Source organism: Phoxinus phoxinus (assembly GCF_949152265.1).
Source record: "Phoxinus phoxinus genome assembly, chromosome: 1".
NCBI classification, from domain to species: domain Eukaryota; kingdom Metazoa; phylum Chordata; class Actinopteri; order Cypriniformes; family Leuciscidae; genus Phoxinus; species Phoxinus phoxinus.
The window spans coordinates 5,816,871-5,831,498 of record NC_136876.1 but is presented as its reverse complement, the minus strand read 5'-3'; the positions used below and the strand labels follow the sequence as shown (position 1 = coordinate 5,831,498).

At 39.9% G+C, this 14,628-nt stretch overlaps 1 protein-coding gene across 2 annotated transcripts; it reads left to right on the top strand.

Moving 5' to 3' along the window:
* The first annotated feature begins 10,166 nt into the window (after window positions 1–10,166).
* On the top strand, window positions 10,167–14,051 carry LOC306983709 (GTPase IMAP family member 8-like). Of its 2 annotated transcripts, none has more exons than XM_079584324.1 (4): window positions 10,167–10,272; window positions 10,367–10,447; window positions 10,934–11,572; window positions 12,677–14,051. In XM_079584324.1, exons 3-4 carry the CDS (start codon window positions 10,936–10,938, stop codon window positions 13,702–13,704), a joined length of 1,665 nt encoding a protein of 554 aa, XP_079440450.1. In that variant the 5' UTR covers window positions 10,167–10,272; window positions 10,367–10,447; window positions 10,934–10,935; the 3' UTR covers window positions 13,705–14,051. The 2 variants fall into 2 exon arrangements, with proteins under 2 accessions (XP_079440450.1, XP_079440449.1); XM_079584323.1 differs by having other exon boundaries at window positions 10,168–10,272; window positions 10,367–10,422.
* The last annotated feature ends 577 nt before the right edge of the window (window positions 14,052–14,628 follow it).

Genomic DNA, 14,628 nt, shown 5'->3' with positions numbered 1-14,628 from the left:
GGGAAAATAAAGAAACACTTGTTGTTACTGCACTGCAGATTGTTTAATTAAGAAAGTATTAAACAAAACATGGCACCAGGAGTGAAATCCTCCAAAGATTACCTGTTGTGAAAGTGACAAGATGGATACTTTGAGACCACCGGAGAATTTGAAGCTCACAGGAACTGTTGATTGCAACTGGCGCCGTTTCAGGCAGCAATTTGAGCTATACATGGCCGCCATCGGGATGGACACGAAGCCAGAAGCACGTAAGGTTGCTTTATTGTTGACGATTGCCGGTCCACAGGCTATTGAAGTGTATAACACCTTCGTCTTTAATGAGGATGAGGATAAAAACAAGCTTGACGATGTGCTAGACAAATTTACTGCTCACCAAAGAAGAATGAAACGTATGAAAGATATATATTTCGTTCACGTGTGCAACAACCGCATGAAACATTTGATAACTTCCTGACTGACCTGAGGCTCAAAGCGAAGACATGCAATTTTGATCAGCTGAATGACTCAATGATAAGAGATCAGATTGTGTTTGGCATAAGCGATGCAAAAGTCAGACAACGCTTACTGAGAGAAACAGAGCTCACGTTGCATGAATCAATCAAAATTTGTCAAGCCAGTGAACTTGCTCAGCTACATGTGAAAACATTTGGTGAAATGATGCCGAAAAGCGTGTCTACGAGCTCAGATGCAATGATCAGTGCAGTGTCGTTCAAGGGAACGCGATACATGTCCAAAGCTGTAAAACAGAAAGATGTTGTGTACAATTGCAGACGTTGTGGTACAGAACATCAACATAAGCAATGTCCAGCTTTTGGAAAACAATGTGTGAAGTGTAGTGGTAAAAATCATTTCGCAAAACAATGTTTCTCCAGAGGTAAAATGAGACAAAAAGAGAGATCTGTCAAGATGATAGAAGAAACTAACCTCAGCGATAACGGCATGGTAAATTGTCAAGAAACGCAGGATTCTAAAAAAGCTGAAAAGTTAACAGTGCATGTACAAAATCAAGAGGATGCGGACAGAAGTGACAAATGGAGAACAACGCTAGAGATCAACGGAACGCTGGTTTCTCTCAAGCTTGACACTGTGCAAAAGCAAATCTAATCAGCATGACAGACATCAAAAGGATGAAAGAAAAAGCTAAAGTAAGGAAAAAGTCAATAGTTCTCAAAGACTATAATGGACAAATCATTGACTCTCTTGGCATATGTAAACTGAAAGTAACGGTGAAAGAGAAAGTGCACCACCTGCTGTTCTCTGTTGTTGCTGAAGGTCTAGAATCTCTGCTAGGTGACAAAGCATGTGAAAACCTGAATCTGGTCAAAAGGGTGTATCACATCAACCAAGACTACTCAGTGGTGAGTACAAGTAATTCTGTGGATGACACAGTGGAACGCTTTACAGACGTCTTCAAAGGGTTTGGTGTTTTACCTTATTCAAGTTCAAGTTCAAATGTATTTATTGTCCCCCATGGGGGCAATTTTTGTGCAGCAATAGTATAATACAAAACACACACAATACAAAAATTGAACAACAATAAACAATCCATAAATAGTAAGTTGATATGTTATCTACGGTTCTTTATAGAATTAAAAAGCAGAATTGCTGCAGGTAAAAAAGAATGTTTGTGTCTATTTGTTTATGCGTCGCGAGTGAGCGCTGTGTTTGTATTTGAAGCTCCGTCGACTTGATTCATAAATCGTTGATTTTGTTCTTTACACTCATTTATAAACGAGCATTTTCTATTTTTCCAGCGTGTAAACATATCTCCGATACTACTCTCTATAAAAAACAATCGGATTGCTTTGATATCGCTAGTTATATCCAACTTTCCGAACTTCCGTTACTATCTCTAACGATAGCCCGCTAGCATTGCACGCGTGGCCTCGCCTATCGACCGTCTTATTTACACTCGAATCACTGAAATCGCTTGTTTGTGTTGGAGTTTGTGTTTGTGCTTCGAAATCGCTTGTTGTGTTTGAAGTTTGTGTCTGTGGTCGAACCGCTTTGGTTGTGTTTGGAGTTTGTGTTTAAATCGCTTGTCTGTGTTTGAAGTTGTGTTTGTGCTTCGATTTCGCTTGTTTGTGTTTGTGTCTGTGGTCGAACTGCTTTGGTTGTGTTTGGAGTTTGTGTTTAAATCGCTTGTCTGTGTTTGAAATTTGTGTTTGTGCTTCGAATTCGCTTGTTTGTGTTTGAAGTTTGGGTCTGTGGTCGAACCGCTTTGGTTGTGTTTGGAGTTTGTGTTTCAAATCGCTTGTCTGTGTTTGAAGTTTGTGTTTGTGCTTCGAATTCGCTTGTTTGTGTTTGAAGTTTGGGTCTGTGGTCGAACCGCTTTGGTTGTGTTTGGAGTTTGTGTTTAAATCGCTTGTCTGTGTTTGAAGTTGTGTTTGTGCTTCGAATTCGCTTGTTTGTGTTTGAAGTTTGTGTCTGTGGTCGAACTGCTTTGGTTGTGTTTGGAGTTTGTGTTTAAATCGCTTGTCTGTGTTTGAAGTTGTGTTTGTGCTTCGATTTCGCTTGTTTGTGTTTGAAGTTTGTGTCTGTGGTCGAACTGCTTTGGTTGTGTTTGGAGTTTGTGTTTAAATCGCTTGTCTGTGTTTGAAATTTGTGTTTGTGCTTCGAATTCGCTTGTTTGTGTTTGAAGTTTGGGTCTGTGGTCGAACCGCTTTGGTTGTGTTTGGAGTTTGTTTCAAATCGCTTGTCTGTGTTTGAAGTTTGTGTTTGTGCTTCGAATTCGCTTGTTTGTGTTCGAAGTTTGTGTCTGTGGTCGAACCGCTTTGGTTGTGTTTGGAGTTCGTGTTTCAAATCGCTTGTTTTTGTGTTTGTGTTTCGAATCGCTTAACTGTTAACGTTAGTTTGTGAGCGTGTGAACATATCTCCGATACTACTCTCTATAAAAAATAAATTAAAAAATAAAAACAATCGGATTGCTTTGATATCGCTAGTTATATCCAACTTTCCGATCTTCCGTTACTATCTCTAACGTTAAGTTAGCCCGCTAGCATTTGCACGCGTGGTCTCTCCTATCGACCGTCTTATTTACACTCGAATCACTGGAAGGATACGGGTTCTATCCATGATTTCAGTCCTAAATTAGTAGTGATATTGGTAGCATCACTGCTAATTTATTGTTCATCTGTCATAATGGCGAATACATCGTATGTGTGTCTACCTCTGAGTGCAGGTGAGGACACGTTTGAGCTGCATTCGGTGCGGTTGGAGCTGGAGTCCGTGGAGAAGCAGATCCGTGATCTGCTGGGGAGGCAGGCCGAGCTGCGAGACCGACGATCAGCGCTTGAAGCATCACGCGCCGATGCTCACAAGTCAGTGGTTAGTAACTTTTCGACTCCGGCCTCCTCTACTCCGTGTATTTCTCTGCACAGGACCCGAGCACCCCTGGTTTCGTTTACCCCGACACCGACACAGCACCATGGACCCTGGATGATGCCACAGCGGAAGACACGAGCCAGGACCAGAGCAAGGACCTCTCCGCCCCTCCCGGTCTTCGAGATCTCCACCCGGAACCGCTTCTCCCCTCTTCGCGAGACGGAACGCGACGACGCTGTGATCATCGGCAGTTCCATGGTCCGGCATGTCCGCGCTACCTCAGGTAAAGGTATGGTGCGCACTCACTGCTTTCCTGGTGCTCGTGTTCTCGATGTCGCTGCGCAGGTCCCCGAGATCCTGAACGGTGACGAGCGCGTCGGAGCTGTCGTGCTGCACGTGGGGGTGAACGACATCAGGCTGCGGCAGACGGAGGTTCTGAAGAGGGACTACAGGAGCCTGATCGAGACGGTACGCAGAACATCGCCTGAAGCAAAGATCGTCGTGTCTGGACCGCTTCCCACGTACCGACAAGGACAAGAAAGGTTCAGTAGATTGTTTGCACTAAATGAATGGTTGATGTCATGGTGTAATGAACAGAGACTGCTCTTTGTAAATAATTGGAATCTGTTTTGGGAGCGACCTAGGCTCTACCGTGCTGATGGCCTGCACCCCAGCAGAATCGGAGCGGCTGTTCTGTCGGACAACATCTCCAAGACGTTACACACCATATGACTAGTAAGTCAAAGTCCAAATCACATTCTTTGCTGTCCCAAATTAATTGATACAAGTACCAGTGTAGAACACTATATAGAAACAGTGTCTATTCCTCGTTTAGTGAGGCCAAACAATAAATCTACTGTAGGATCTAAGAAAAATCTAATTGTGATTAAACCAGAAAATCTCAATATTAGTGAACAAAAACAATTTCTAAAGCTAGGTCTTCTAAACATTAGATCGCTTACACCTAAGGCGGTTATTGTAAATGAAATGGTCACTGATAATAGCTTCGATGTACTCTGCCTTACTGAAACCTGGCTTAAACCAAATGATTATTTCGGTCTTAATGAGTCCACTCCACCAGGATACGGTTATAAGCATGAGCCCCGTCTGATTGGTCGTGGCGGCGGTGTTGCAACAATCTATAGAGATATTCTTAATGTTACTCAGAAAACAGGTCACAGGTTTAATTCGTTTGAAGTACTTGTTCTAAATGTTACGCTCCTAGATGTAAGAAAGAAATCCCTATTATCTCTAGCCTTGGCTACCGTATATAGACCGCCAGGGCCTTACGCTGATTTCCTAAAAGAGTTTGCAGATTTTCTCTCAGATCTATTGGTCAATGTCGATAAGGCAATAATTGTTGGAGATTTCAACATACACGTTGATAACACAAATGATGCGTTAGGAGCTGCGTTTACAGATTTATTAAACTCCTTTGGGGTCAAGCAAAACGTTAGTGGTCCCACTCATCGTCTTAATCATACTCTAGATTTAATTATATCATATGGAACCGATCCAACCGATATAGATATTATACCGCAAAGTGATGATGTCACTGATCATTACATGGTAACTTGCATACTACGTACGGCTGAAATGTGTCATGTTGCGCCACGTTATCGACCAGGCAGAACAATCCTTCCAACCACTATAGATAGATTCTTGAATAGCTTACCTGATCTATCTCCGCTCCTCAGTGAACCCAAACAAACAGATGAGCTAGAGGAAATGACTAGCAGTATGAGCACCATTTTCTCTAGTACATTAGAAACTGTTGCACCAATTAGACTAAAAAAGGTTAGAGAGAAAACTAAAGCACCATGGTACAACAGTGCTACGCATGTTATCAAGAGAGAAACTCGTAACTTAGAGCGCAAATGGAAACAAACTAATTTAGAGGTCTTTAGAATTGCGTGGAAAGACAGTATGTCACGTTATAAAAAGGCTTTAAAAGCAGCCAGGGCTGAGCATCTCCGCAAACTAATAGAAAATAACCAAAACAATCCAAGGTTTTTATTTAACACTGTGGCTAGATTAACAAATAAACAGACATCACCTGAACAAAATATTCCGTTACATCTTAATAGTAATGATTTCATGAATTTCTTCACTGAGAAAATAGAAAGCATCAGAAACACAATTGTAAATGTACAATCTTTGACAGCGTCTTATGATTCAGCCTCAATTATCGCCCCTCAAGAACAACTACAGCGCTTTACAACTATAGGACAGGAAGAGCTAAATAAACTTATCACTGCATCTAAACCAACAACATGTTTATTAGATCCAATACCCACTAAACTACTGAAAGAAGTGTTACCTGTAGTGGAAGAGCCTCTTCTCAATATTATTAACTCGTCTTTATCTTTAGGACATGTTCCAAAAACATTCAAGCTAGCAGTTATAAAACCTCTTATTAAGAAACCACAATTAGATCCAAATAACCTAGCAAACTACAGACCCATTTCAAATCTTCCATTTATGTCTAAAATACTTGAAAAAGTTGTGTCCGCTCAATTGTGCTCTTTCTTGCAAGAAAACGATATCTATGAAAAGTTTCAGTCTGGATTCAGGCCACATCATAGCACAGAAACTGCGCTGGTTAAAATTACAAATGATTTACTTTTAGCTTCTGACCAAGGCTGTATCTCAATACTAGTTTTACTCGATCTTAGCGCTGCGTTTGACACTATAGATCATAAAATACTCTTAGATCGACTTCAAAATTACACTGGTGTTCAGGGACAGGCATTAAGCTGGTTTAGATCGTACCTGTCAGACCGTTACCATTTTGTCCATTTAAATGGGGAAAAATCAAAGATAACGTCAGTAAATTATGGAGTGCCGCAAGGATCTGTATTAGGCCCCCTGCTATTCTCAATTTATATGCTGCCACTTGGTAATATTATAAGAAAACATGGAATAAGTTTCCACTGTTATGCTGATGACACTCAATTATATATTTCATCTAGACCAGATGATAACACTAAATTATCTAAAATGACAGAGTGTGTTAAAGATATAAAATATTGGATGACGTGTAATTTTCTTCTATTAAATTCAGATAAAACGGAGGTATTACTGATTGGTCCAAAAAACTGCCCACAAAACCTCTTACAATACAACCTTAATCTAGATGGACGTCCTGTTACTTTATCCTCTACAGTAAAAGACCTGGGTGTTATACTAGACCGCAACTTGTCTTTTGAAAATCATATTTCAAATGTCACAAGAACAGCCTTTTTCCACCTTAGAAACATTGCTAAGCTACGTAATATGCTATCAGTTTCTGATGCAGAAAAGTTAGTTCATGCATTCATGACCTCGAGACTAGATTACTGTAATGCTCTATTAGCTGGTTGTCCTGCATCCTCAATAAACAAGCTACAGTTAGTCCAAAATGCAGCCGCTAGAGTTCTTACTAGGTCAAGAAAATATGATCATATAACACCAATTTTATCATCTCTACACTGGTTACCTATTAAGTTCCGTATCAATTACAAAGTATTGTTACTGACCTATAAAGCCGTAAATGGTTTAGCTCCTGTGTATTTAAGAGATCTTCTATCGCCATATAATCCATCGCGCTCTTTAAGATCACTAAATTCGAGGCTTCTGGTCGTACCTAGGATATCTAAGTCCACTAAAGGAGGGAGGGCGTTTTCACATCTAGCTCCTAAACTCTGGAATAGCCTTCCTGATATTGTCCGAGGCTCAGACTCGCTCTACCAGTTTAAAACTAGATTAAAGACGCATCTCTTTAGCCAAGCATTCACATGATGCATCTCATACCTTTTATACTACAGTTAAATCAGATCAAATGCATTCATATTATGAACAGCAGCTACGCTAATTATTTCCCATCTGCCTTTTTTGTTGTTATCTCGGGACGCCTGTCCCGAGATAACTCAAATAGAGTCCGTCAGCTCCAGTTATGTATCCAGCCTCTCACGGAGACTTCAGATGCCCCAACGCCTGTGATGAGACGACTCGACGCCTGTGAAGAGACGACCCAACGCCGGCGATATGTTATGCCCTAAATTTCATGATTAACTAACTGTATTTTTGTATGTATATTTTTGAAATGCATTTTCTGTAAAGCTGCTTTGAAACAATGTGTATTGTGAAAAGCGCTATACAAATAAACTTGAATTGAATTGAATTGAATTTGTTCTTGATTTTGGGAGTTTAAAGCGTGATCTAGATGGCAACATCTGAAATTCAGGCTGCAAGGGATGTGAACTATCTAGCAAGATAGATTCAACCATTTTTAGCATCTGCTTCTGATAGAGTTCCTCCAGCCCTTTCTGCTGAACCTATGATGCAGCTACTCACCTTAATTAAGCTTGAAAGGGAGTTTTTTTGTTTTACACTGATGGACCCATACCAACAGATTAAAGAGAAGGTAACAACTGACTCAACAAACGACCTATAGAACAGAGCCATCAAGGACTTGTCCACATTAAACTTAGCCAGCTTCCTAAGGCAGTAGAGGCGCTGTTGGCCTTTCTTGCAGAGCAAACTAGTATTTGCCTCAAAACACAACTTGTCATCAATAATAGATCCTAAATACTTATACTGATTGACAACCTCTATTTCCTGACCATTTATATTAGTTGTTACAATGTTGGTGACATTGTGCCTAAAGTCAATACACATGTACTGCACCTTATGTTTATAAGATCCAGTTGAAGGAGAATGCGCATCCCGTTGTTCATTCTGCTCCTCGAGTTCCTGCACCTCTCAGAGAACGTCTGAAAAAAGAGTTAGACAAAATGATCACACTTGGGGTAATCAAAAGAGTTGAAGAGCCAACAGACTGGGTGAATTCCATGGTGTGTGTCAAGAAGAAGAATGGAGAGTTAAGAGTGTGCATGGATCCAAAAGATCTAAATGACAATATAAAGCGTGAACACTATCAGATACCAAAACGTGAAGAAATAATGAGTGAAATGTCAGGTGCCAAGTATTTCACAAAGCTTGATGCTTCACAAGGATTTTGGCAAATACGTCTGGACGACGACAGTTCGAAGTACTGCACCTTCAATACTCCATTTGGTAGATACTCGTTCCTCAGACTACCTTTTGGAATTGTCTCTGCATCAGAAATATTTCACAGAGCGATGGAGAATATCATCGAAGGTCTTGAAGGAGTTTGAGTATATATTGATGACAACATCATGTGGGGATCTTCACTGCAGGAGCACAATAGAAGACTGACCGAAGTGTTGCAGAAAATCAAATTGAGCGGATTGAAACTCAACAGAAACAAATGTCAGTTTGGTGTGCAAGAACTTGTGTTTCTTGGAGATAAGCTATCAAATCAAGGAATACAGCCAGACAGCGAGAAGATCAATGCTATTCTAGAAATGAAAAGTCCCACTGACAACGAGTAATGGGCATGGTGAATTACATAGGAAAGTTAACGTTAATCTTTCTGCTAGAACATCACACATACGGCAACTCTTACATAACACATCAGACTTTAATGAGACTGAGTGGCAGCAGTTGAAGGGAGCGTTGACATCCGCACCTGTACTGCAATTCTTTGATCCCACAAAGAAAAGTGTCCACTGATGCATCAAAAAATGGTCTTGGTGCCGTTCTGTTACAAGCTGATGATGAGATATGGAAGCCAGTAGCATATGCGAGTAGATCCATGACTGACTCTGAGTGCAGATATGCACAAATTGAAAAAGTGTTTGGGATTGTTTTTTGGGAAGGAAAGGTTTCATAGCTATGTGTATGGTCTTCCTACCTTCGTGGCAGAAACAGATCATCGTCCATTGATTGCAATAGTGAAGAAGAATCTGACAGAGATGACACCAAGAAGTCAAAGACTGATGATGAAGTTGCAAAGGTATGATTTTGACTTGGTGTACATGCCTGGCAAATACCTGGTGATGGCAGATACACTTTCAAGAGCAACGACTGGCAATTGTGTGAGTACAACAGAAGATGATGTTGAGATGATGTAAACATGATTCGTACTGCGTTTCCTGTATCAGATAGTGGTTCCTGACATGCAGTTACCTTATTTTAATTCTGACTACGCCACCCCCTGATGATGGGCAGGAGGAACCCCAACTCTCCCCGTAATGTAGTGTGGCTAATACCTTTATCCCCGCAAAGAGACAAGTTAACAAGAGGCAGATGTGTAAATGTATTCCAAATTTATTACATTTTAGTAGAAAAAGACGTAGAAAAGTTATTTAAAACGGATCTTAAAAATACTGTGATAAATGACTGGTGGATTTTCCTCAGTCTAGGAAGGTCGGATCAGCCAATGCCAAACCCCAACTCAGGAGACACATGGGGAGACAGAAACAGGACAAAGTTGACAAACTAAAACACACAATGATCTCCATAATGGTGATCTCTTTCATAATGGTTAATTATGGTTTTCTCCTTCAGTGGTTCTGCTTGTTAACATCAGGTGTCTTCAATGTTGGCAATAACATATATTTTGTCATTTTTACTCATTTTAAATGGTTAACATTTAAGAAATTAATTTGATTAATTATTACTCAATTCTAATTTGTTAAATTTAATTAATAATATTGCTTGTAATATATTGCCTCATTTTTATTAATTAGATATAAATAAAATCTATGTTTTAATTTTTACAGTGTATACTTTCACTTCAAACTCACTAAATCCCAGCCTCAGCCCATTCAGAAATGCCGGTACATGGTTATAATAGGAGCCTGACAAAAAATGTTAATATCCAAAAAAAAACTTTAGACGGACTCATTTATTTATTCTTCCTCTCGACTACAAACCCCCAAAATGAGCTGAAAATGAGCAGATCTGAGGACAGAAACATTCAGGAATCAGGGATATTGTGTACCGGTAAAGCAGAAGGAGGAGCCTTTCCAGAAGAGGAAGAAAATCTCAACAAACTGGATTTGCAGGTCGACTCCTGGGGAGTTTATGTTTCCGGCAACTGTGAGTTTTATGTCTTAAATTATTGATATTATAAAACAGGACAAATATTTGTTGAGATTGTTCTTATGTTGTGAATTGCTTATTATTTTCTCAGAAATATTTTCTTTGGATTGTGATCAGTTTTGGCGACGAGGCCTAAAACTCTTCCTGGTAAGAGAGTGTGTGTTTACTTTAAGTAAGAAACAAGTACTTTCATTTGAGTTAGATTGGATTCTCTCAATGTGAAGTGTTTAGTTGTATTGTAGTTCAGTTTGAGATAATGTTCTTCATAAATCATGTTTCCTATGAATATCATTGTAAATGACTCAGAAACATCCAGATCACTTTCACATTGAGCTGACAAATATATTTTTACTGACTGCTGTGTGTTTGTAGAGATTCATGTTTTATTAAACTCTTAGGCCCAGTTTTATATGGGTTTAGATTAAGCCAGGATTAGGCCTTAGTTCAATATATATTTAAGTAGTTTTTATAAAAATAAAAATAAAGTGTGGATCTTGAGACAAAACAATGGCAGTGACGCATTTTAAGATCTGCTTTCAGTTAGGACAGCTCAAATATGCAGTTAAAACTGGGACTAGATTAAGCCTGGTTTTTGGGGGTTAAACTTGTATAATGCCTTATCTTTACAGTCATACTCTATATTATCTGTCTGTTTCAGAGATGTCGGAGATCAGATCCAGTCCAGATGATCCGGTGATCCGGGTTTTCCTGATGGGGAGAAACGGCTCTGGGAAAAGCTCATCTGGAAACACTATACTGGGAGAAAAGAGGTTTAAAGTTAAGAAGAAACATGAAGCTGAAGTGTGTGAGGAAGTAACTCAGATCGGAGAGAAGCCGGTGTGTGTGATTGATCCTCCAGATCTGCTGGATCCAGATGTGAATAAAGAGAAGCTGGAGAAGATGAAGGATCAGCTGGTCTCTCGATGTTCACCAGGACTCAGTGCAGTTCTGCTGACCGTTCCTCTAGAGGAACCCGTGGGAAACGAGGAGGAGATCCTGGATTATATCAAGTGTTTGTTAGGTCCTGAAGTTCAGAAGTACATCATGATTCTGTTCACACGTGGAGATGAGCTGGAGGATCTGGATCAGACCATTGATGAACATCTACAAGATCACGAGGATCTCCAGCGACTGGTGACTGAGTGTGGAGGAAACTTTCACTGTTTCAATAACAAGTGTAAACATAGTGATCAAGTCCCAGAACTACTGCACAAGATTGAAGGAATGATGATGAAGAACGAAGGGAAATTTATCATGGACCGAATAAGGAGTTACAGCAAGGACATTTTTGTAGATTGTAAGATGATTTGTTGTATGTTAATTCAATAATACACACAAGTTATTTATTCAGTGTAATGCACTTATGTTTGTGATGCTCAGATTAGTTAAAGGGTTAGTTCACCCAAAAATGAAAATAATGTCATTAATGACTCACCCTCATGTCGTTCTAAGCCCGTGAGACCTCCGTTCATCTTCGGGACACAGTTTAAGATATTTTAGATTTAGTCCGAGAGATTTCTGTCCCTCCATTGAAGCTGTATATACAGTATACTGTCCATGTCCATAAAGGTAATATAAACATCATCAAAGTAGTCCATGTGACATCAGTGGGTTAGTTAGAAGTTTTTGAAGCATCGAAAATACTTTTTGGTCCAAAAATAACACAAAATAAGACTTTATTACGCATTGTATTCTCTCCCGGGTCTGTTGTCAATCCTTCACAGTTACGCTGATGGCGTAAGACGCTGATGACGTGTTATCTGGTGCGCCCGAGCTTCATTTATAGTCTGAGGGAAACGCACGCTGTAAAAGTGTCTCATCCGCGACATGCACATTTACGCACCATTAAAAAAATGATATCCACGCAAACAATGTAGAATAGCTTGAATATAGCGTGCGTCTCCCTCAGACTGTAAACGAAGCTCGGGCGCACCAGATAACACGTCATCAGCGTCTTACGCCAGCAGCGTCACTGCGGAGTCCTGAACGCAGATTCACAACAGACCCGGGAGAGAATACAATGCTGAATAAAGTCTTATTTTGTGTTATTTTTGGACCAAAAAGTATTTTCGATGCTTTTAAAAACTTCTAACTAACCCACTGATGTCACATGGACTACTTTGATGATGTTTATATTACCTTTATGGACATGGACAGTATACTGTATATACAGTTTCAATGGAGGGACAGAAAGCTCTCGGACTAAATCTAAAATATCTTAAACTGTGTTCCGAAGATGAACGGAGGTCTTACGGGCTTAGAACGACATGAGGGTGAGTCATTAATGACATTATTTTCATTTTTGGGTGAACTAACCCTTTAAGAGCATCTACAAATGCATTATATGTAACATTATTGAGACATAACAATGCATTGATGTGGTTTGATGTTTCTGTTGTAGTTTCAGGAGAAGATCCAGATAAGGTTGATGTGATTCCTGAGAGGAAAGACCAGATCAGACTGGTTCTGCTGGGAAAAACTGGATCTGGGAAAAGTGCCACTGGAAACACCCTCATCGGCAGAAACCTGTTTGAATCTTTAACCAGTTCAAACTCTGTGACGAAACAGTGTCAGGCAGAAACTACAGTGAGGTTTGGCAGAGAGATCTCAGTGATCGACACTCCTGGACTTTATGATACTGAACTCACTGATGAGGAGGTTGAAACTGAAATAGTCAAATGCATAACTTACGCTTCTCCTGGACCACATGCTTTTATTATCGTGATTAAAGTGGGCACATTCACTGAGGAGGAGAAAAACACAGTGGAGAAACTCAAAGAAGTGTTCGGAGAACAGATGGAAAAATACACCGTAATCCTCTTCTCTCACACAAACCAGTTGAAGAAAGAAAAGAAAACCATTGAGCAGTTTCTACAGGAAAGTGATCCAGATCTTAAAGAACTTGTAGAGAGTTGTGGAAACCGATTCTTCTGTCTGGACAATACGTCTGCTGGTTTCCTACAAGTCAAAGATCTGATGAGAAAAATAGAGAAGATGGTGGCGGAAAATGGAGGACACTTTACAAACCACATGTTTGATGAATCAAAGAAACACATTCAGGAGATTCAGAAGCAGAAACTGTATGAGAAAGTGAAGCAGTTCAAACAGGAGCACAAACCGGTCTCCCAGTCAGAATGGCAGAACATATACTGGAGTTTAGTAGAGGAGTCGCACCGAGAAGCGCTGAATGAAGCCGTCGCTCATCTATACAGAGCAGACTATGATCAACTTCTGGCGGTGGTGAATCCTGAGGAGGAAGAGAGAGCAATAAAGGAGAAAGAGAGAACAGTAAAGGAGAAAGAGAGAGCAATACAGGAGAAAGAGAGAGCAATACAGGAGAAAGAGAGAGCAATAAAGGAGAGTGAGAGTATGAAGGCACTTCTTTTAATCGGAGCTAAAGCAGAACAGACCATGTGTAGAGTTCAGTGAGAGATTAATCAATCATCAAACATGACAAACTTATTCTTATTGCTAATGATTTTTCTTTTTTCTTATTGTCAATACACTGAAATCATCCATGAAACAGAATCTTACATAATTCAAGCACATTTAGACCACGATGTCACTTCCTGGTTTGTGTGAAGATCTGTTCTGAAGATCTGAACAATTAATCAAGACATTGTTGTAGTGTGTGTGAGCGTGTGATTAAAACAAATAATGTTTATGATTTTTTTTAATTGATACTATTTTTGCAGGTACAATTTTGTTGATAGTCTTCCTGAGTTGTGGAAGAACATTCATGCTGCCCTTGTACATTAAACAGTCTGTACACAATCATCTTTTTGTAATATATATATGAGTCCAAAAGTATATATAGCCCGAAAATCTTTTTAAAAGAGTGCCGGATCCTCACTGTTTTCACTGGGTTTGGGTCAGGAATTGACCGTTCGCAAAGACCCGCCCCCCTTAGTTACTGTCGCTATGTTCGACAAGCCACGCCTCTCTCACGCCACACCATGTTCTCACGCAGTGAAACACACATCGTGGAGCAGAGAGACACTGACAACACACTGACAGACAGACCAGGGGGCTGTTCCATAAAACAAGATTAGAATACAAGCCAGGCTTATTTTGGTTAGTCAGACTTATTGTCGGTTGATTCTGTTTCATAAAGCAAACTTAAAATAGTTCAAACTCAGTTACCCTGGCAACTTATGCTGGGAAACTAGCCTGGTCCAGGGCAGGCTAACTGTCAGGCTAAGCCTCAGTTGTTGCACAGATCCTCTAACACTGACCAATAGGAACACAATTACTGACAATCTCTCATACCATTATTTGACTTTATTAACCACTATAAGTCCAAAAATAAATATACAGTAAAGAAAATCAACTTAAATAAGACAATGATAAATT